General features: G+C 44.3%; 1 protein-coding gene and 2 long non-coding RNA genes across 9 annotated transcripts in view; 2 read left to right on the top strand and 1 right to left on the bottom strand.

Annotated features, from left to right (window-relative positions):
- Positions 1 to 21,940, top strand: part of LOC310690988 — a 162,132-nt gene that overhangs the window by 62,860 nt on the left and 77,332 nt on the right. The window lies entirely within an intron of this gene.
- Positions 1 to 21,940, bottom strand: part of GPATCH8 (G-patch domain containing 8) — an 82,845-nt gene that overhangs the window by 8,757 nt on the left and 52,148 nt on the right. For 5 of the 7 annotated variants that reach the window (XM_083470501.1, XM_083470502.1, XM_083470504.1 and 2 more), the window contains 3 exons: positions 14,946 to 15,013; positions 12,745 to 12,831; positions 11,314 to 11,457 (listed from right to left, as the gene is read on the bottom strand). In XM_083470501.1, the coding sequence (XP_083326627.1) occupies positions 11,314 to 11,457; positions 12,745 to 12,831; positions 14,946 to 15,013 (299 nt within the window). Of the gene's footprint in view, positions 1 to 11,313; positions 11,458 to 12,744; positions 12,832 to 14,945; positions 15,014 to 15,807; positions 15,824 to 21,940 lie in introns of all 7 variants that reach the window. The other 2 variants (XM_083470507.1, XM_083470506.1) reach the window with 1 other exon arrangement.
- Positions 16,895 to 20,753, top strand: LOC310690981. The gene is made up of 2 exons (XR_014518305.1): positions 16,895 to 17,017; positions 18,844 to 20,753. It is a non-coding gene; the product is annotated as an uncharacterized lncRNA (long non-coding RNA).

The raw sequence follows: 21,940 nt of genomic DNA, 5'->3' as shown, positions 1-21,940 counted from the left end.
GAAAGTCTGAAATTTCATAAACCGGATCCCTCCATAAAGAACCATTTCCAAGGTCCTTTGGAAGCATCCGTGGAACCAGTTTCATTTTGGAATGAATCCTGGTCTCCTTCAACCCCTTGCATGAACCACTCTTGTAATGTTCAGTTGAAAATGTCCAACATAAGGGTGGTATATAAATAGCATATGCAAAAACCTGAGTATGCAAAAGACCTCTAGGTTTACCTTCCCCTGTTGCAGCCACAAGACCCACAGATGGGTCAAATCCTGTTCATGCCCATCTTAAGAATACACACAGCTGGAAAAACCAAGTCTTCACAAGCAGCGTGGGAAGACAGCACCAAAATTCACAGATTCCCCCAGCAGCAGGAAGGCTTTTGCAGCAAGCCCCGTGTGCATGATAGAGCTCTGCTATTAAAGAAAATTATAGCCCACTTTAATGATGGGCCGTAAGGATGCCTCTTGCTTAGCACTTTGACAAGTGTGGAGAACAAAGAGTGTGACAAGTTGGACTCATCTGTAGCGGTTTGGCATGAGCTGCGATATGATTATAGCGCTGCATTTATTAGGCTGGATGACAGGAAAGGCGGGGTTTTTGTTTTGTTTTTGCAGAGACTTGCTTTGTGTTTCGAATTTGCACCGTAAGTACCGTGAGAGACAATTTTACATCCCTTGGCATAGTGCACTTTTAATACATGCAAGAGGGCAATAGAGTTAGCAGAGGCATGCACATTCTCAGGGAACGCCTTGCAATTTGCACCGAAGATACTGCACCAAGAAAGCCGATTTTAGAAACCTGCATTTATTATGTCCTGCTGGTCAGTGAAAAGGGCAGGTACTCAGCCATGGAGGTTCTGCCACCTGATCCCCTGAATTCTGGCTCAGACAATATTGCTTCTGCTGCCAGGGCACCCTGCAGCAGAAACATCTATATGCTTAAAATTTTACATATGCACTCCACCTTAATCTGGAATTATGCATTTTGCTTGCGTTCATTAACACAGGTAAAGAATTGCCGCCAGCCATTAAATGTGAGGGAAGTCACCCATGGCGGTTAAAAGCTGTTGCCGTTTACAACAATCCACAAATGGAACAGCCATGTGGGCTCTAGCCTGCCCGGTTAGAGGGAAAGGAGGCATGCACATCCACTAATCTGACATGTTTCTTTGGTCTTCACCACCAGTTTTATTTCCCTTGCTGCCTTCCCTAAGCAGCCCTTTAACTTTCGGAAGTGAGGAACTGTCCCAGACAAGTCCCTGAGTAGTGCAATAAGGCAGGTAAGGTGCAGGATGAATAATGAGGCATCTGAAACCGACACATTTAGCTTGTGCCATAATTAAAAGGAAGCAGTTTAAAACAACCATATATATATATATATGAAACAGTATGAATAGTTAATAAGAGAGGATGAGTTAGCCTGTGATGTTTCCCTATTTAAAATACAGAAGCTTCCTGCTCCTTCAAGTTCTAGACCCCAAAGGAGCTTTTTTCATCCTGGCCTCACTCCCCCCCCCCCCACCATCAGCTCTGAATACTATCATGCTCTAACTTCCAGCTCTTTGTTTTATTTGCAAACGTAAAACAAATTGCGGGACGCGGGTGGCGCTGTGGGTTAAACCACAGAGCCTAGGGCTTGCTGATCAGAAGGTCGGCAGTTCGAATCCCCGCAACGGGGTGAGCTCCCGTTGCTCGGTCCCAGCTCCTGCCAACCTAGCAGTTCGAAAGCACGTCAAAGTGCAAGTAGATAAATAGGTACCGCTCCAGCGGAAAGGTAAATGGCGTTTCCGTGCGCTGTTCTGGTTCTCCAGAAGCAACTTAGTCATGCTGGCCACGTGACCCGGAAGCTGTACGCCTGCTCCCTCGGCCAATAAAGCGAGATGAGCGCTGCAACCTCAGAGTCGGTCACGACTGGACCTAATGGTCAGAGGTCCCTTTACCTTTACCTTTAAAACAAATTGCAGAAAGCAAAACCAACAATAGGCATGCAATGTAAGTACACTTGGAGGCAGGTTGAGTAAGGCATCCAGGTCTTTTTGCTTCAGCTGAATATAAATTGCACTGGCACATCGACAGCGAGAGCTTGTGTTCCCCTTTGCTCTGGCAAGTTCCCTCCACCATCCAGCTTCCGGTGAAGCATGCAAAGGTAGGGATGTGCATCTTCCCTCCCCTTCACAAAATGTACTGTTCAGGAGGCCTCTAAAATGCTTTAGCAGCAAATGCACAGGAATAGCTGAGTCCCAGTAGAGGGAGTAGAGGACTGCAGGGAGATTTGCCTGCCAATTCAGTCTGCACCTAAGGGCTTTTCTGAGACTTGCCAGATAAGCAAAACAAGCAGACCTGGGGCAAGAGGATTCCTTTCAAGCAGGCCTAATGGCCTGTTTAGCTTGTTAAATTGTTTGTTCGAGGATCAGATCAGAAAGTGGAGCTATCACCATCCCCTGCTCCAGGGAATCTCAGAAGCTGGGAATAACACATTACAAAAATCTTACTCGGCTCTCAATTTTTAAAAAGCTCACTCAATTCCCACAGAAGCCGACCTTCTAGAAAGAAGGGGCAGAGAAAGTAGAAATATGTGTGAGGCATGATTCTCCCAACCTTCAGGGAGTTGGGTGTTGCTGATGTGTAGCGAGTCTCTCCCTGCCCCACCAATCCACCACTAAGCTTTCTCTTTCTTAGCATTTGGTGGAATTTAAAAATGGAGTTTCCAGCACCCACTTTATAAGTGATTTGTAATGTTTTCTACTATCTTCTTTTTAATGCTTTTGTGTTTCACTCTCTAGTTTTGTTATTTATTGCTATATTCATGGTTTTCTTTTACAGTGGACGCTCGGGTTGCGAATGTGATCCGTGCGGGATGCACGCCCGCAACCCACAACGTCCGCAACCCGCAGCAGCGCACCTGCGCGGGTTGCGATCCGGTGCATCTGCACATACACAAAGCGCAATTTAGCGTTTATGCGCATGCGCGACCACTGAAACCCAGAAGTAACCCGTTCCGGTACTTCCGGGTTTCGGCAGTCCGCAACCCAAAAAAACGCAACCTGAAGCGTCTGTAAACCGAGGTATGACTGTATAAGCTACCTGGGGGGCGGAAATTAAGTGTGGTAATTACTGTATAAACAATTTGCTGCCTGAAACTAAGAGAAAGGACTGCTTTTGCAAACTCCCAAGAGCAGTGAATGCTCTCTCTCTGTCCCTCTCTCTCTCTCTCTCTCTCTCTCTCTCACACACACACACACACAGCTTAAAAATATGGTGCTCCAAGGCTGCTCAGGACAAAGCTTTGCAGATGTAACCATAGCTGCTAATTTGGATGTCTAGGCTGCGGCAGCATGCAAGCTTGCTGAAGAGGAAGCTCCACTGAACTCAGGAGGACATGCTGTTGAGTAAAGAAGCATAGATTCAGGCACTAAATAGGCAGACAGAGATTTGCTGGTAAGCAAAGGGGCCTGCTGGACCCATTAGACAAAGACACAAGTGACATGCAAAGCATACTGTGCTGCCTTTTCTTCCCCTGCAGAGCAAGCCAGAGGCTTAGCAGTGAATGCTCTCTGCAGCCAAGACGGGACTTTGCTTTTCATCCCCATCCCAGATTTTTGTGAACTGGGCAGACACATCTCTCCCCCCCCCCCCCCCATCTGCTGAAATAGAGAAAGAGCTACTCACATGCCATTTATGGCTCCTGCTTGCCTCAGCCCATGCAGATGCCAAACTGAGCTCCTCAAAGCCATACATATCCAACTGGTCGTTGTGAGAGCTTTTTAGAGAAACTTCACAACCATGTCAGCTGCTGTGTGCTCTTAAAACCATAATGTATTTTCTGGAGGTTGAATTAAACTAAGAGACCATGTGCTTTATAGGAAACCAAACAAATGAAAAAGTATTTTTAACTTCTGCTTGGTAAAAACTGTAAAATGGCTTAGTTTGCACACAAAAGGAAAGTCATTTACTTGGGTACTTGGACTACTAGTCTACGCACACTTACTGGAGAATAAACCCTACTGAGCTAAGTGCTACTAAATTTCAAATAAACCTGGATTTATTATGCATCTCAATACAACTCACAATCCATTTAAGGTGTAAACCTATTTCTTCAGAAGGAAGACCCACTAAAATTATGGTAAGATTGGGCTTTGGAGCTAACCTCGGGACAATGATTATCCAGGAAGTTTAGCCACAATTTGCAGAAACCTGATTTCATATGTTTAGTGCAGAAGATAACACCCAAATTAATAACACATGCTCTCATTCTGATCAAACTGGTATCTGCTTTGAAAATGTTGAGTTCTGCCAGAGTTGGCTGGCAGAAAACAGTAGGATGACTGCTGGACCCAAGCTGAAATTGTGAAACCCTGGCGGTAGCTAGCTCATTATTAACCACAAGTGAGTTATCTGAAGTCATCTGAAGAAGTATGCATGCACTCAGAAGCTTTTACCAAAAACAAACTTAGTTGGTCTCTAAGGTGCTACCAGACATTTTTTTTTAATTTTTAAAAATATATTTCCACAAGTCAGTTGTGCATCTCAAGTGAAATATAGGGCGCTCCTACACATTAGGAAGCAGAGTCCTTAAATAGTTGTCTCATTTATACCCAAACTTCCTCCAAGGTATGCAAGTTCCCTCATCTGCTCTTCACAACAGCCCACTAATATAAGGCATGCAAACTAGGGAGTTTCATTGCTAAGTGAGCATTATAAACTTCGTTCTACACATTATCTAGCAGCATATACAGCCTGGCTCCCACTAAGCACTGTACATCACATGTTGGGTAAGCCAAAGGGGGGGGGCACCACCTCATCCCCCTTGGCACATTTGGCTAAAGATCACGCCCCGCCCCACCCTGCTCGCCCTCAATACTGGCACAAAGGGACTACAGATAATCTTTAGCTTCTCAACAGTGACCAAAGCAGCCTTGGCATTTCTTCACAGAATCTTCCCAATTGTTTGATCCAGCAATGTTGTTGACATTCCCTGCCTCGTGCAGTGGCCTCAGCATATTTGAAGGCTGACATGATGCATGCTGAGACGCATTTCTTCATCCTTCTTACTCGAGGGAGTTCCATGGTTTGGCTCTGTATGTGGGAGTGCCTGGCGGAGCATGCCTAAGTCACATGAATGCACACACTTGTTGTGATGTGAGCACAGAATCGGAAAGCCTGCGGATGAAGGGGCTCTTTCAGAGGTCGGCTGGCTTCCATTTCCTTCCTCTGGCAGTGCTGCTCTTTGTGGGCAATGCATTGCGTGGGCACTTAAGCAATTTCTGAATCAATTGCTGTAAGAAGTGACCCCGAACAACACCAAAGGTGACACCGGGTAGGTAGCCTTTTATGTCTAGGGAAGAGCTATCAAAGCAACAGAGGAGCAAAACCACGAACACAAAATGTGTTGGAGGTGTCAAGAGTTCTGCTCAAAAGCAAGCCTGTATGCGCAGCCATATGATGCGGGGGACAACTTCCACTTGCAAAAATATTTCTGCACATTATAGCATGCTAGCAAGGACGATCTGGCCCACAAAATCTAATGGAGCATCGGAAACAAGTGGAATGCAGTTTCTAATCTTCTCAGACTGCTCTGCTTTCAAGTTTAGGGTGTTATTTGAGGACTAGAGAGGAAAATGTGGGGAAGCTACATTCCCATCTTTGCTCTATTACTGAGCCTTGTTTCAAATGGAAGTGAGAATCAGAGCCTGCAGACACTTGACAAGAAATTCTCCTACAATTAAAGGTAAAGGGACCCCTGACCATTAGGTCCAGTCATGACCGACTCTGGGGTTGCAGTGCTCATCTCGCTTTACTGGCCGAGGGAGCCGGCGTACAGCTTCCGGGTCATGTGGCCAGCATGACTAAGCCACTTCTGGCGAACCAGAGCAGCGCACGGAAACGCTGTTTACCTTCCCGCCGGAGTGGTACCTATTTGCACTTTGAGGTGCTTTCAAACTGCTAGGTTGGCAGGAGCAGGGACCGAGCAACAGGAGCTCACCCCATTGTGGGGATTCGAACCACTGACCTTCTGATCAGCAAGTCCTAGGCTCTGTGGTTTAACCCACAGTGCCACCCGTGTCCCTTAAAAAGCTAAAGGTAGCTACTGTATTATGTATTATGAAACCTGGCCCCCATGCTAACACACAAAACTTTGATGACCGAGCAAATATATGTGCTTTATTTTTTTATAATAAACTTCATTTGATTAATAAACAAACCTGTTTCAGCAGGTTTAAAGCAGCATAAGGTTTCAGGGCCAGCTACGAGGTCTGCAATTCACCTATTGCTGGTCTGACACAATACACAAGGCTCAGTCTCAATGTAGAGTGATCCTGCCGAGAAAGGTGCTGAGGACTAAACTGATGAAAAGTTATTTGTTTTGTTCTCCGCTGCTGAAATGTGTGTCTGTTGATGCTTAGGCAGAGATCATCTAAAAGGTTGAGATCGGTGCTTGAATCATAGAGCAGAACAGGCCTGGCTTTTGTAGCATGTTTTAAGAAGACTACAGTGGAGCAACAATTTGGTTAAAATTGTAGGGAGTAGCAGGTAGGACCTTTGCATTAAATTAAGGGCCTCTATACCTTCTCCTCCTCACTGTTCCCATTTGAACACTGATTTGGAGTGACACTGAGCCCTTGGTTCGTGACTGATTTAGTTTCCCTAATATGAATCAGTCACCCAAATGTACTGAGGGAGAAATTAGAAACCTTTACGGCACCAACGGAGCAGCAATAATTGTCATGCAATTTGTAAAAACCCTTGGCACCAAGAAAATATCAAAGGGCAACATTCAGTAGTGATAGCAGTGAGGTCTGATGGTGAACTGAAGGAACTAGCAGCAAAGTGGGTGGACTGAGATATGAAAGCAAGCAAACTACATGGTGTTGTGGAGAAGGAGGGGGATTCTGGCATGGGAGGCTACCCAAAACTTATAGGAATGAATGAAGGTGTTGACAGTCCAGAACTGGTACCAAGCCAGCATCCCTTTTTGGTACTGTAGAGTCCTCTTATCAATATGGTTTAAAAATGGGTGAATGAAAGATTCTTTGAGCAGGATTGCTCCTATTTCCTTCCCACACACCCCACTCCCTCGAGCAAGTAAAATGAAGCAAAATAAAAAATTCCTTCCAGTAGCACCTTAAAGACCAACTAAGTTAGTTCTTGGTATGAGCTTTCGTGTGCATGCACACTTCTTCAGATACACACCCCACTCCCTCGAGCAAGCTCTGGACACTGACCTGAATGAGTAAAATGAAGCAGTTTCTTTTCCCGGTGGTAACATGCAGTGTTTTCCCATTATAGGGTTGGAACACAGAAAGAGGAACCCCAGTCGCTACTCAACTTTCTGCTCAACTTCAGATCATTCTTACAGTCCCAGCACCCAGGACTCTCCTAAAACTGTCCTATGCTCCTCCAAAAGGAAGGATCCCACAGCTTGAGTTAATTTTAAATAACAGCAATTCAGTGGCCAATAAGTAGGTGCAAAGTGTAGTTCTTTTTATGCCCCATTATTTTGAGAGGCCACAGGAAAAAATGCACCACAATCTGGTTCCCAGCCTGTCACCATGAGAACAGCAAACTGGGACCAGGTGGTTCCAATACACAATCCTCATCACTAGAGGGTCCTGTCTTTAACCACCTTTTACCACAGTCATTCCTTTCTTTAAACTTCAAATAAAGAAAATTCCAAGGTCTCCTTGGGCAGCTTGTACTAGTGCTGAACAGCTCAAATAGCTGAAGATGCCATTCCTGAAGTTTAATTCCTTCCTGAAGAGTAACAACCCTGTCTTCTCTACCTGGTCATGACTTTTCGGGGGGGGGGGGGGTTGACAGTGACATGGATAACGATGCCACATTTAGGGGAAGGAACACTATCAGTGAAGGAGCAATGAAGTCGGGTGGTGTGGGTTCAAGAGACATGGGAAGAATAGTGGGGTGGGAATGGAGAAGAAAGCTGAGGGTGAGAATTCAACTGAGCTGGCAGGAATGCAGTTAGAGCAAAAGGACTGCAAGTAAATTGACAATTTTTCGTAAGCCCTTATCTAATAAAAATTATTCTAAAGAAAGACTCTCAAGAGCCACAGGGGGCTAGGGAAGGAAAAGCAGCTAAGGGAAGTAGAAGGAAGAAATACATCAAGAGGGAAGCTTTCCAACATGTTATAAGCTTCCCCAATCAAGGTATATTAATGTAGATTCCTTTCCTTTTTTTCTTTTTTTAAGTGTTGTTGTGAAGGCAAGCTAGCAAGCCACATAGGGCCAACATCTAAATTGCCTGTGCTTGATTTATTTCAAACACAAGGTCAGCTTAACTCACTAATAACCCAAGTCATGTCTTCATGTTCCAAGAGGGGATTTGCTCAGGTGCTCGACTTGGCTTCCTTGACAGATTCATCAACAATGAATCCCAGAGTTAAGTGTGTGTATATAAGTGACCATGCATTCCTTCCATAGGCGAAGGTGAAGCTAAGAGGTTGTTGGCTGACATCCACCGCTGAAGTGGACTGCTTGCAGGGTCATGAAAAAAAGGGTTCTGCTGCAGCAGATCTCCAACTGAACGCTGGTGAAATGCTGCAGTTCAAATTAAATCTTGGCACAGATCATGGCGGGGGGAGAGGAGGATGATGCACACGGCTGGAGGAAGAGATGAAAAATGTAAGCCATGAGCAACTTAGAGATGGAGTGAAATAACAAATCCTCTCACTGACCTGAATTTACCTTTTGACCCAGCATGCTTTCGAACCGATCTTCAGCTCAGCTAACTAAAGGACAAGTGAAGCTGCTTCTCTCTATTTCAGGGGTGGGGACTGGAGCAGGCAGGCAGGAGGGCCAAATCAGTAGCTTCCACCTTCCTCACAGTCCATGTCTGACTAGTGGGTTGAGTCACCCACTTGCCTATCAACCGACATCACTATTATATTAGGTGACTTCAATTCACAAGGGCCTTCAGAAACACATTTCAAAGCATGGTCTTGAGCCAATGATTTGAAAGGGGCTTTGAAAGGCACCACTGATTAGCCCCTTTTGGCTGAGCCAGGTATTTCCCTGCTCCACACCTGACGTTTTATATGACATCAGGTGAATGACAGGTACAGTCTGGCAGTCCTCATTAAGCCTGTGGGCTTGAGGTTTCTCATCCCTGCTCTATTTTAAGAAAGGTGTGAAGCAAAAATGCCTTGAAGCACAAATGCTTTCCTTCTTGAACTGTGAAAAAAAGCAAAAGGTAGACACTGAGTTTCCTGATTTCCAGACACAATCTCCCCAATGAACAGCCCCTAGTTGGAACACTTTCTGGTGCTCTAAAGATTAGGCTTATATTAGCATACATAACCACCATGATCTCATTTTTTTAATGGTTATGCTCTGTACTCCTAAGCTTCAAGAATTCTGATACAACTCAAAGTGTGCTTTCAGCAGTTAGCATATTTGTTGGCAAAGTAGGTTTACAATCTCATTTCCTGTTTTCTTTTCATTGTGACATCTGTATAATTTTGCCCCAGATGACATGAGGGGCTTCTCTCTCACTCCACAAGAGGAGGGTGATGCTGCCACAGGACCAATATGGGGTGATTAAGCAGGACTGTGTCCTACTCTCACTTTACAAGGTTTCTTAGCTGTTTCCTCCAATGCTCATCTATTCCCAAGAACTATATGGTTTTTTTTTAAATCTAAATTTTCAAACCTGAAGCACCCATTTTATGAATATTATCCCCCTCCTTTATTGAAATTCAAAGCAGCTAACAGAAGTTAAAGCCTATGCAAAATCAATATTGAATTAAAGCTATAACACTTCAAAACCACAGAAAACAACAAAACAATAAAAGCAACGAGGTCAGATTGATTGAAGTATCACCCCACTCCCAAAGCCTCAGTTTTGGGACCTGATTGCATTGACATATGTAGGGGTTGCCAATCTTTTTGGGTCCACGTGAGAGAGTGTTGTGAGCACCACCCTGCCACCTCTCCATCCCTTTCCCTCTGCTAGACAAACAGAAAGAGCAAAGGTACATGCATGTGGGTCTCTCTATTATTCCAAGGTGTCCGGGTAAATATGAGATCTAACAGAATTAAAAACAGATCCACTTGAGTATGTCTGATTTTACACAGCGTCCCCTTAAACCCCACTAAATTAAAGCTTCCAGTAGCAAACTGCACCGTAGCAAACTGCACAGTAAAAAGAACTGAATGTATGATTTTCACAGTTTAGTCAATGGAGGCAGGTATGACCTGCAATTTGATGATTGTTGGGGGAAGAGGAAACACGCAATTCTAAGAAGACCCATTTTTCTGAATCTGACACAGGCATGTGTGAATCCCTGCACATGCCTTCTCTCGCACAAATTTATGCTCCCCCCCATCCACCCCCCTTGGCACCACATCTTATCTTTCCTTGCACCTCTGTTTTCTTCCTCCTTTCCCTTCTAACATCTCTGTTGCTCTGCTCTCTGCTGCTCAAATGCCAAACTGAACTTTGAAACACACAAGGAGTTGAAAGGGGAAATAGGAAAGACTCTCAGAGGCCTCATGGGCACCAGGTCAAGCTCTCAAGGGTGTCGGTGATCTCATTGGCCTCATGTTGATAATCCTAGCCTTAGAACATGGATGCTTCTGAGCATGCCCAGAATTCAGATCACTCCACAAAGTGAGATCACAGTCTTCCACAGTCTCACATTTAGGTTTACACAGGTCAGAGGAGCTTCAAAGGTAACTTGAGCCCCTTGACCTGCTTTTTACATTTTATATCTACTGCAAAAATCAGGCAAACGTGATTTAAAAGACCTGGCCAGTAAATGAGGATCATTCTGCCCGTTACAGTTTGCCAAAAATATCAAAATGGCACTAATGATCTAATGAGCTTTCTTTCTATTGTGTAATGTTGTCCATTCTACATTATCAAAAGCTTCCAACTGTTTACTTCCTACATTAGATGTGAAAGCCTTCGAGCCTGACATATTTACACAAAATCTATAACTATATCAATTTCACATTAGATGTGAAAGCCTTTGAGCCTGACATATTTACACAAAATCTATAACTATATCAATTTCCATAACTCTAAATCCTGCCCCCCCACACACTTTAAGCTATAACCTACTACCAAAGTCCAAAACAGGTGCTGTCTTAATTTCCTTCCAAGCCAGGACAAAAAATTAACACTTGATGCTAGGATTACGTTCAGCTGCAATCATTCACTAAACCATGGGGCATCAAGGCAGACTGTGGGGAAGATGACGGCAAAGCAGACAACAGAAAATAAAGTCACTGTATGGATAAAACTACTGCCTCTCCCCACAGGAAGATGATCAAATCACATAAGACAATAGGCTGCCCATTTACCTGTTTGTGAGCATGGTCATAGGAATTGATGTGGTTGTCAAACTCTTGATGCTTCTGATACTGCTTATCACAGAGCTCACAGTAAAAATTTGCTCGAAGGTCCTCAAGGGCCTTGGCAATCGCCTTTTCTTTGTCCACATAATCCTGTAACAGCAGACAGAGTCTATTACACTTTGTTTAACTAGCGCAGCAGCAACAAAATGGTCAGGAAAGGTCTAGAAAGCATTAAAAAGGCCTACTGGCAACAGTCTATTTAGCCGCTACTTTTCAATTCACTGCTTAGGCTATACAGCAGTACTTCTGGTTACGTAACCCTCTGGATGCGTAAACTTTGGGATGCGAAAGCAGCAAACCCAGAAGTATTTTACAGGCTTTTGCTGCGTGTGCATGCCCAGAAGCGGTCCTCAGGTTGCGGAAACCTCTGGATCCGACCGGACCTCCGGAACGGATCCCGTCCGCAACCGGAGGTACCACTGTACTGGTTTTTTAAGCCGCTAGTTGCCATAGGAATGCAGAATCCGAGAGGCCTCTACCACTGGCCAGGCACAAAGGGTCCCTGAGGCTACACCTCCTGCTACCAGGAAAGATCATCATGGCAAGGGGGAGACCAACCTGGCCCCATTGATCGGCCAGAGAAGGAGCAGCTGCAGGGAGTTTGTTCCCTTCCCAAGTACAGGAAAATGTGTCAGTTACCTGCGACTGAAGAACTGAAGGCAAGCACAGGCTCTGGCCTCTGCCATCAGCCATGTGATCTAGGGCCACTAGAAGGCTTCCCAGAAGGAATTGGCTATTAAGTTTAATAGTTGAAACTGGGTGGACCTGAAACGCATTCTGCTAGTACAGTGCCTTTGCAAGAATTCCAGCAACCAGTCAATGGTCCACTAATGGATCTTGTCCCTTGACTGGTTTATAAAGTTCATGTCTTGTGCATGTGTGACCAAATGAATCTGCACAAAGACGTTTCATCCACAGCAGAGGGAATTCATTTGGGTACTGTAATGTGCATGGGTTGCTCGTGCATAAGTTGCCGCCTCTCCAGGCTTTGTTGCCTTGCTAAACCTTTGAGTCTGGGCAGCCCTTCACTTTGTGGCTGCCTCAGTCGCTAGCAGAATCCGTCAGTGGGCGTTTCTTAAATCTTTTCCAACATAAAAGTTGTTTGACACCCAGTCTCCTCCTACTCTCTCTGCGCGGAAGTCTTCTGCGCAGGGTGGCCGTGGGTAGCGGAGGACCCGTGCTCTCCCCGCTGGTGTCCGGTGAAGAGTCCTGGAGCCCTCTCGCCGATTCTCCCATCAGCCCCTCTATATCCCTGGTGTTGCGCTGATTTACTTCCCCATCTGCGGAGCTGCCTCTCTCCCTGCTGGGCCCTTCTCCAGCATCATTTGAGAGCCTTCCCTCCGCCTCTAGCTCCGATGTCAGTTCCCTGACAGGTACCTTGTACTTCTGTCTCAGTTCTTCGGTGTCTTCCTTCTCCACTTCCAAGACCCGCCTCCGTTCTGTGGCGTCTTCGGCATAATCAAGCTAATCAACAAAAGCAGAGAGAGATCAGTCAGCCATGCATGCACACTGAGCATTACCCAACCAGAGAAAACGTCACATGTAGCAAACATGCAACTGATTCCTCTCCAATGTGAGTCTGCTCGTCCCCACAGTGAGAACAAAATACAAAACAATTAGCTAATTATTTCCATGCTGGCGAACCCCCAGTAGGGCCACCAGATGCTAAGTAATAGATTTTTGTTTCAAGGAAATTAGTTTTATTTATTTGATTAAGCAAGATTTATACACCATTTAAGAAAAAAAATCTCCAAGCATGAAGGTGCACAAAACTAGGAGCCTGACATTAAGGTTTCAATAGGATCAAAAAGAAAAAGAAGAGGGCAGTTCCCCCCACAATACTGCCAAGCTTAATCCCTAAAAAAGAAGCAACATTCAAAATTTATGCCAACCCAGTCTAAGAAATGACTGCATTGTTTTATTCAGAGCCTATTCTGTCTACTCTGGCTGACAGAGACTCTCCGAGGTCTCAAGCAGAAATTTTTCCTAGTCCTGGAGAGCCTTTTAACTGGAGGTGCCAAGAAGAGATCCTGGAAACCTCAGCACACAAAGCTAGAGTCCCTTCCTGACTATACTGACTCTGAACTTTTGGAAATCCCAAATTTAATTATTATAACTGATAGCTACTGACAATAGCAGCATGAAACCACCATCCATCTGTCTGGTTCCTTTTAAAGCCTTCTAAATGAACAGGATTACCACATCTAGCAGAAACTGACGCCACGTACTTCTGAATTTCCATGAATCTGCCGGCAATTCCAACGGAAGGCCCCGGCTCATGTTTTGAGAAGACAACTGTAGCAATTGTAAGGCACTGCGCTAGAGACTGTATGATTTTTAATTATAGTTTTACACACATAGAATCATAGAGTTGGAAGAGACCACAAGGGCCATCGAGTCCAGCCCCCTGCAAAGCAGGAAACACCATCAGAGCACTCCTGACATATGGTTGTCAAGCCTTTGCTTAAAGACCTCCAAAGAAGGAGACTCCACCACACTCCTTGGCAGCAAATTCCACTGTCGAACAGCTCTTACATGTCATGGACTACCAGAGTGAAGCTTGCGGACCACAGTTTGGGAACTTCTGGTAGGATGTTTGGCATCAGCTACAAAGCAGAGAAGTCACCACTACTTCTCCAGTGTGCTCAGCAATCAAAATATGCTGCATTCTTCCGACATTGATTATAGTTCATCAGTTCATTAGGTTACTTTCTTAAATCTGGCGCGTTTTGCTCACATCATCAACAGCATTAACTGAGTAACCTTTCCCACGGCACAAGTGTGGGGCAGTTTTGTACTTTTTAGGGGATAAGCAAACTTTTGTGCACAAGAATAGTAACACACCCATTTAATATGTTTGTTAAATGTTCAATTACCATTTTAATCAGCTGATTGAAGGCTAATATACAACTTTCTTTCCAGGAAAAGAAAAGTGGAGGAGGAGGAGTCTGTGTTCTCAATGTCAAGTCATTCAAGATATTCAAAATCTTCAAAAAGCACCCCCTCCCCCAAGGAGCTCCATATGTACAGAGGCACTGCATTTTTATTATTGTATAAAGCATCTCTATAGCCCTCCTTGCCGACAAAGGTCAGTTTAGTTAAAGCTATGGTTTTCCCAGTAGTGATGTATGGAAGTGAGAGTTGGACTATAAGAAGGCTGATTGCCGAATAATTGATGCTTTTGAATTATGTTGCTGGAGGAGACTCTTGAGAGTCCCATGGACTGCAAGAAGATCAAACCTATCCATTCTGAAGGAAATCAGCCCTGAGTGCTCACTGGAAGGACAGATCCTGAAGCTGAAGCTCTAATACTTTGGCCACCTCATGAGAAGACTCCCTGGAAAAGACCCCGATGTTGGGAAAGATGGAGGGCACAAGGAGCAGGGGACGACAGAGGGCGAGATGGTTGGACAGTGTTCTTGAAGCTACCAGCATGAGTTTGACCAAGCTGCGGGAGGCAGTGGAAGACAGGCGTGCCTGGCGTGCTCTGGTCCATGGGGTCATGAAGAGTCGGACATGACTAAACCACCAAACAACAACAACAACACATACTGTACACTGAATGGTAGATCACTTACCTCCATTTCCATCCGTCCCATGCCCATGACATCATATTTGACGACAATTGGGATGGGATCTGTCCTTCCTGCAAGACAAGAAAACCGGTTAGGGGTGTGTTGGGTGGGGTGGGGAGAATGATCAGCCTCTGGTGAGTCGCTTTGTACACATTGGGTTTGGGTTGGTTAGAGATCTTGCCTTGGAGTGCAGAGACCAGAAAGCTACAGAGAACCAAACACAAGCCATTCTCACAGCTTACAATCACAAGCCCGCACATTTCGGGTGCCAGACCTGTTCTGCTTTTAGCCCTTGCTGCCGGCAGCTCTCAGCCCAGATATTCTAGCAACTTTACAGTGAGATCAAACACCCTCACACTGGAAGATAAAATTCAGGGCATGGAGGAAGAACACAAAAGAGAGATTCAGGTGATGAAACAGAATACTAGGTATTCTTGAATGATCTTGGCTGAAGATCAGAAATGTTCTAGTTAATAAAAATGCATTAATGCCCAGCAAGTCTAGCTTTACAAACAAAATACTGAAGTGATGTCATAGGAAGATAGAATTCTTCCCTCTGCAATGATAAGCTTTAAGACTTTCAACCAAAAAATGGGCCTCCTGGATTCTGCCATTCTGGGTGTCCTATCCTTTACTTGCAAGCTGTGAAAAGGACTAGTTGCGAAGAAAACTGACTTTGAAACTAATCAAACTATGCTGAAGATTCCGTACGTATTTTTAATTCACTCATAACCAGCCAAACAAAGCAAAATGGGGCAGACGAGCACTTTGACTATCACAGCCTTTGGGGGGGGTGTTTATTTTTACATCACAACATGCGCTGTGAGTTGTGATGTAAGGCCACTGGAAAAAAGGAGTTACTTACCTTATCCGGTGCATACCTTGAGTGAAAAAACAGAACGTTTACTTCCCTTATTATCTGTCTTGGGGGGATCGGTGTCAATAATATACTCTCTTTGTTATACACACAAATACACATATTATTATACCCTTGGGCCAAAAGATGTCCAAGCTCGAGTTGTGCCAAAATAAGGAGACCAGATTGTCAAAACCAATCCACATGGCACAAGAGGTATTGCTTTAGAGAACCCATGTCTCAAAAAGTTGGCTATCAACACCTTTTGACTTTTTAGAGCTAGTGTAGTCCAGCTGACAGAGGGCTGCACTTAAGAGACCTGGGTTCACATCTCACCTCTGTCAAAGGACTCGGGTGGCCTTGCCTCTGCTCCTTATCTCTGCAGTATGAATTGTGGCCTTCCTCACAAGATCATTGTGAGGGGTTTTTTATTGAAGAGTTCTTTGCACTTGAAGTGCCATCAAAACAAAGACAAACCAATTCCAGACTCTCCCAGACATCAATTTAACTTGGGAATGAATATCAGCATGGTTCCAAACCAAACAAGTGTCTTACACAGAAGAACCATTTTCAACATACTTATAATTTGGAATGTGGGGCTGAAAGATTCAAATCTAGAAAAACTGGTCTCTCCAATAGCATTTTCCACCAATGTAGCTTTGATATAGGTATATGCACATTTTCAGTAAAAAGGGGTGGGGGGTGGGGAGGGGATTTTATGCCCAATGGTATAAGAAGCAGTGACTGCAATTTTGAGCAAAAGGACCAAATTCATGATAGTTTATTAAAAACTATACACATTTCCCTACCCCCAAAAATGTTTGTTTTGTTTTCTTCAAGAGTTGTGATAGTTGTATCCAAGTTTGTGATTGTGACGGGCTCCTTCATAATATGAAGAATGTATCAGTACTTTTGCTTTCTAAGGCAGTCAAAGTTTTTAGTTTTTCAATTAGCTAGAAAATTGTCATAGCAACTGCTAACAACACCCACCACATGTTGGGACAAGGGAGGCGGGAAATCAAGTTTGGACAATATTAGAAATTTGATATTTGAAGTGATTCTCCACAAATTTTTGGCAGCTCTAACACAAACATCCCTTCTGAGCATTAACCCCTCAATGAACAAGGATCAGACACGAAAGAGTGCATGAAGAAATGGAAAGGAAAAAAAGGGAAATGAAAAGACCAAGCAGAAAAGATGAAGGCTACAACAGAGAAAAGTAAGCCTAAAATATTTGGTGCTCTGATGACAAAAAAAGAAGTAAATTCAGTCTGAAAATTAAAAATTACCACTAAGTTTACCATCACCACAACAAGTCCCGGATCATTATGCTGTAAAAAAGAAACACCATTTGTTAGGCAGGAAACTGTCAGGGACAGAAAACAGGCCTATGGGGCAGGGGGGATTTGTAGGGGGAAGGAATGAACGTGGCGCCTAAGACTTCCTGCCCGCCCGCCCGCCCCACCCTTCTTGAAACTGGGAACAAGCTGCAACTCTGGTTTACAAAGTTTTTTTTTTGTAAACTGACAACGAGAACATGTCCCCTGATGTTGTTCGACTACAACTCCCATCATCCCTGAGCACTGGTCCTGCTGGCTAGGGATGATAGGAGCTGTAGTCCACAATCATCTGGGCATCAAAGGTTGAGAAAGGCTAATCTAGATCCCCCATAAGCTTTAGGGTGAAGGTATGAAACATGAAGCCTCTTAATCTATGGGATGGCGCCATTTAGTATCTAGACTGGTGCTGGAAGAAGAGGGGCCTGGCTTCGTGCCCCCCATATTAGTTTTCTATGGTGAGGGCATTTTTGGGGGGGGGGGTTATGAAGCATTCAATCACATTTCCACCTGGACGACATTTGCCACTTAAGGGGCAAGTTAAATGAGAGGTAAAGATCTAATTTCCCAACTTGTGTTCTATGTTAAGTTGTTCCGCCAGGGGAGTGTGGGACACTTCATAAGAATGATGAACGACGGACAGAGTGGGGGGGGGAGAGTTAAATTTCCCCACACCAATATCACAATCGATTGTATGCATTTCCCAGCAGGACCAGCAGGCCAGAGGTGGCTGATTTATACTGGGAAAACAATGCATGAGAGAAGAAATTAAACTGATCCAATTCTCTAGTTAGCCGCTATGGCAACTTGAGAATCTGGATAGATTCGGAACATGTGTCACAAAACAAGAACACAGCTAGCTGTAGCAGTTTCCTTGTAAGAATGTTTGACAACTTCCTGGAAATACATCCACCATGGCCCCTGCTCCAGACCCCAATGTAAAGTCATCCTTTCCTTTCCAGAATTCAAATATAAGGGCAAAGGCCGTCAACTCTACACACCTGTCACTAAATGTATTAATTACACTGCCAAACTGAAGCACAATTTATTCAATTACATTAAAATTTATGTGCTGTTTTGGGGGCAAAAAAAAAAAAGTCCCCCAAGAGCTGCTTACATCATTATTATTTTAAGTTATTTTAAGACAAGAAACTGAATGAAATAAGCTGCAAAAAATAAACAGAAATAAATTACAGAAGAGACATCAAGCATCTGCAACAAAAAGCCCGATAATAAGGGAGTATGTCCTTCAATGCACCCTGGACCCAAACCATTTATGGCTATGAAGGTGATAACCAGCACTTTAAAAATGGGGCTCAGAAATAAACCAGGAACCAGTATAGATCAAAGAGTGCTAAAATATCATGCTCTGAATGGGAGGCCTCATCAGCAGCTTAGGAGCACCATTCTGCATCACCTGCCAGTTCTGAGACAAACTGCAGTTGTCTAAGCTGAACATGAGCAAATGTGTGACAGTGGCTGTATCTGCCTTCTCCAGGAAAAGGCCAATGGTGGTACACTGTCTTAAGCTATGCAGAAGCACTTCTGACTATTGCCAAATGGAGCCAAGGAGAAAAGCCGGGCTCAGAAGCACTTTCAAACTGCAAACCTAAGCCCTTCGAAGGGAGTGCTTCCCCTCCAAAAACAGGTCAAAAACACATGATCTTTCTCGATGACCAAGATAATTTTGTCTTGTTTGGGTTTTCAGGTTGTTGGACTACACTCTGCTCCCAGGCACCAGTTTAGGATTTCAACTGCCTTCATAGAAGATCCCAGTATTTGAGTTACATGTCATCCACATACAAACAACCCCACGCTCTAATTCTCTGGACAATCCCCCTCCCTGTTGTTTCATTCCAATGACAATCAGGATGGAAGATGGGGAACATGACGACCCAAGAAGGACCAGAAACAGCACAAATCACTGCCCTCCCCAGGACCTGACTGGCCAGGTAATCCTGAAAAATACCATGGCTGATGGCCTGAAAGGTCCAAGAGAACATAGGTGTGCTCCCTAGTCCAGCACAGGCTGTCCACCAATGCAGTCTCAGTCTCTGGGCCCAGAAACCAGAATGAGATGTCTCGACGTGATCTGTATCATCCAATAACTTTTATCTGCCTTTGCCTAATTAGCCCACAGTTGAATGGTTTGTTTCCCCCTGGTTCCAGAATCACCTTTCTGAAAAAGCAGAATCTATACTTCTTGGTATAGTGAGGCAAAGTATTTCCAGGGCTGCAGTGTTAAGAAACAGAATGATGCTTCACTTCCTAAGGGTAGCTCAGTTGGTTGGAGTGTGGTGCTGATAACACTAAGGCTGCAGTTTCGATACCTGTATGGTACAGCTGCATATTCGGGTTGGACTGGGTGATCCTCAGAATCCAATCCAACTTCTATGAAAGGGAGCACCTGACTCTAACAGGTACCACTTGGAAGGAGATTCGTATTGCTTCATTAGGAGGGATGCTGCAGACTGATCCCATCACTAACGGCAAGCTCTCCAATAGAGCACGTTAATTGATTGATTCAGGCAAAGCAATTAATAGTTAAAAGCTGTTAACAACTTCTTCCATTTATGTGTGAAAGAGACCGTTTCAGTCTTATTTGTAAGAATAAGTTGTTCTTAAAAACGCTTAACTTCTAAGATGTGAGCAATGCTTGGAGAGATCTCACTTAGCAAAATGGAAGGGGAGAGGAAAGCAGATGGTGTGTTCATGCCTTCTTTGGGGAGACGTTTTTCCAAGGAGCTCAGAGCTGCATATAATGAAATACCCAGGCTGTCTTCCTTTCCCCTCAAGGTGCTGGCCAGACAATAAGTTGCCTTTAGGCTAGAGATGTTAAATTTCAGATGAGCCAGAAGGTCAAAACGCTCACTTAATAAATATGTCCAGAGGCAACACACATATTTTTGCATCACCAATAGCAGAGAGCGTGTTTAGAAATATCCCAGCCCTCATCATTCAAGCAATATTTCCACGTACTGCCTGCCAAAATCCTTTCAACAGCACTAGCACCAATCTTCCCTTGTCAACTCCCCCTTTATCGTCTAAGCCCCTTCCCCATTTGCCATTGCTTAAGTCTCAAAATCCCTTCAAGTATCTTGCCAACAGATTTCCACATCATCCAAGCTCTATAAATAAAATTCATTTGAATAAGTATGTGTCACTTTGGGGGCCTTAAAAAAGGTCCCCAAAGCAGCTGAAATAAAAATACATTAAATTTTATTTTCTACTAACTAAATAGGCTACTACCATCTATATTGCATTCCTCTCCCTCCCTCTCTTCCTTGTTTTTCTTCTGGGGTGGAGGAAAATCAAAGACTATAGAAGATTCTGTCATGTTTGCCTCTCTTTAGTCAAGTTGTTTGGAAGTTCTGACATAGCAGAGCTTGGGAGAAGGGAAGGAGCTTACTGATTCTTACGGCAAGAAGGGAAACTACTAGCCTGCAGAAGAAGTTGCTCCTGTCCAAATACCAACCCCTTTTAAAATGAAAACCAAGATAGCTTTTTAAACAATGTACATGGTATCTTTACGGCTTGATATTCTACAGCTTAAATACTCCACATGCACCCCATGCCATCTGCAGACCCGTGACAGAAACACATGCTTAACCTTTTTTTTTTTTAAAGGAGGAACTCCAAGTTGCATTCCTCATACAGCACCTGCCTTAAGCTTTGCAAATATCTGAAAGATAATCTAGCAAGACATGTGGAGGTGGAAAAAGAAAGCAGGCTGTGTGAAGGCTCTGGGTCAGTCCCAGCAGGTGTCTGTTCTCTGAGTTCTCACATTTCCTTGGGATTTAAAGAAACAGAAGTGCTTTTTGAACATTAAAACTCTGCATTAGAAAAAAAGAGCAGGGCTATTATTTACTTATTCATTCAACTTATACACTGTCCTATACCTGGAGGTCTCAGGGCGGTTCACAACCAGACCACAACCTATAAAATCAAACCAAAAGCAATACCCCCCCCAAAAAAGCCACATTCTAAAAGGGTGTTGGATGTCAATAAGATCAACTAAAGGCCTGTGTTTTCAGTTGCTGTGCAGTAAGGACCAATGCACTGTATGCTGCGTAGCAAAGCCCTGAGTTGCAGAAATCCCCCTCTCTCTCTTTGTTCCAGGCAAGACCAGTGACATCATGCAAACACCTAAGGTCCAGGGACACTATGATTTGCCCAGCACTGGCCTGAGCACCAAGTGTAGGAATCTAAGGCACTGATACTGCAGGATAAAGTGGTACCTCAGGTTAAGTACTTAATTCGTTCCGGAGGTCCGTACTTAACCTGAAACTGTTCTTAACCTGAAGCACCACTTTAGCTAATGGGGTCTCCTGCTGCCGCCGTGCCACCGGAGCATAATTTCCGTTCTCATCCTGAAGCAAAGTTCTTAACCTGAAGCACTATTTCTGGGTTAGCAGAGTCTGTAACCTGAAGTGTATGTAACCTGAAGTGTATGTAACCCGAGGTACCACTGTACTATTAATTCTTAGGCAATAAAGAGCTGGGAATGGATGTCTGAGCCTGACAAAAGCCCCTTCCTGCTGCAGGTTGTTGGAGGGGGGTGGGTGCTAATATAGAAAATACATGCATATAACCAGATATGCATCTTGGCTTACAAATAATAAAAAAGCATTTTTGCTAGCAGCATTGAGTGTTGGAAGGAGCTCTGAAATGAGGTAGCCAGTGGGGGTGGGGTGGGATTTGCAATTAAAAAAAATATATGGTGTGTGTATTGTACTGGATCCAACATGTGTGTGCACGTGCACACCTTCTCTCTCCTGACTCTTGCAGCAGCACACTTTCTTCCC

This window comes from Podarcis liolepis (genome assembly GCF_965112155.1).
Source record: "Podarcis liolepis genome assembly, chromosome: 13".
NCBI classification, from domain to species: domain Eukaryota; kingdom Metazoa; phylum Chordata; class Lepidosauria; order Squamata; family Lacertidae; genus Podarcis; species Podarcis liolepis.
The sequence above is the reverse complement of the archived record's forward strand: the minus strand, read 5'-3'. Positions and strand labels throughout refer to the sequence as shown.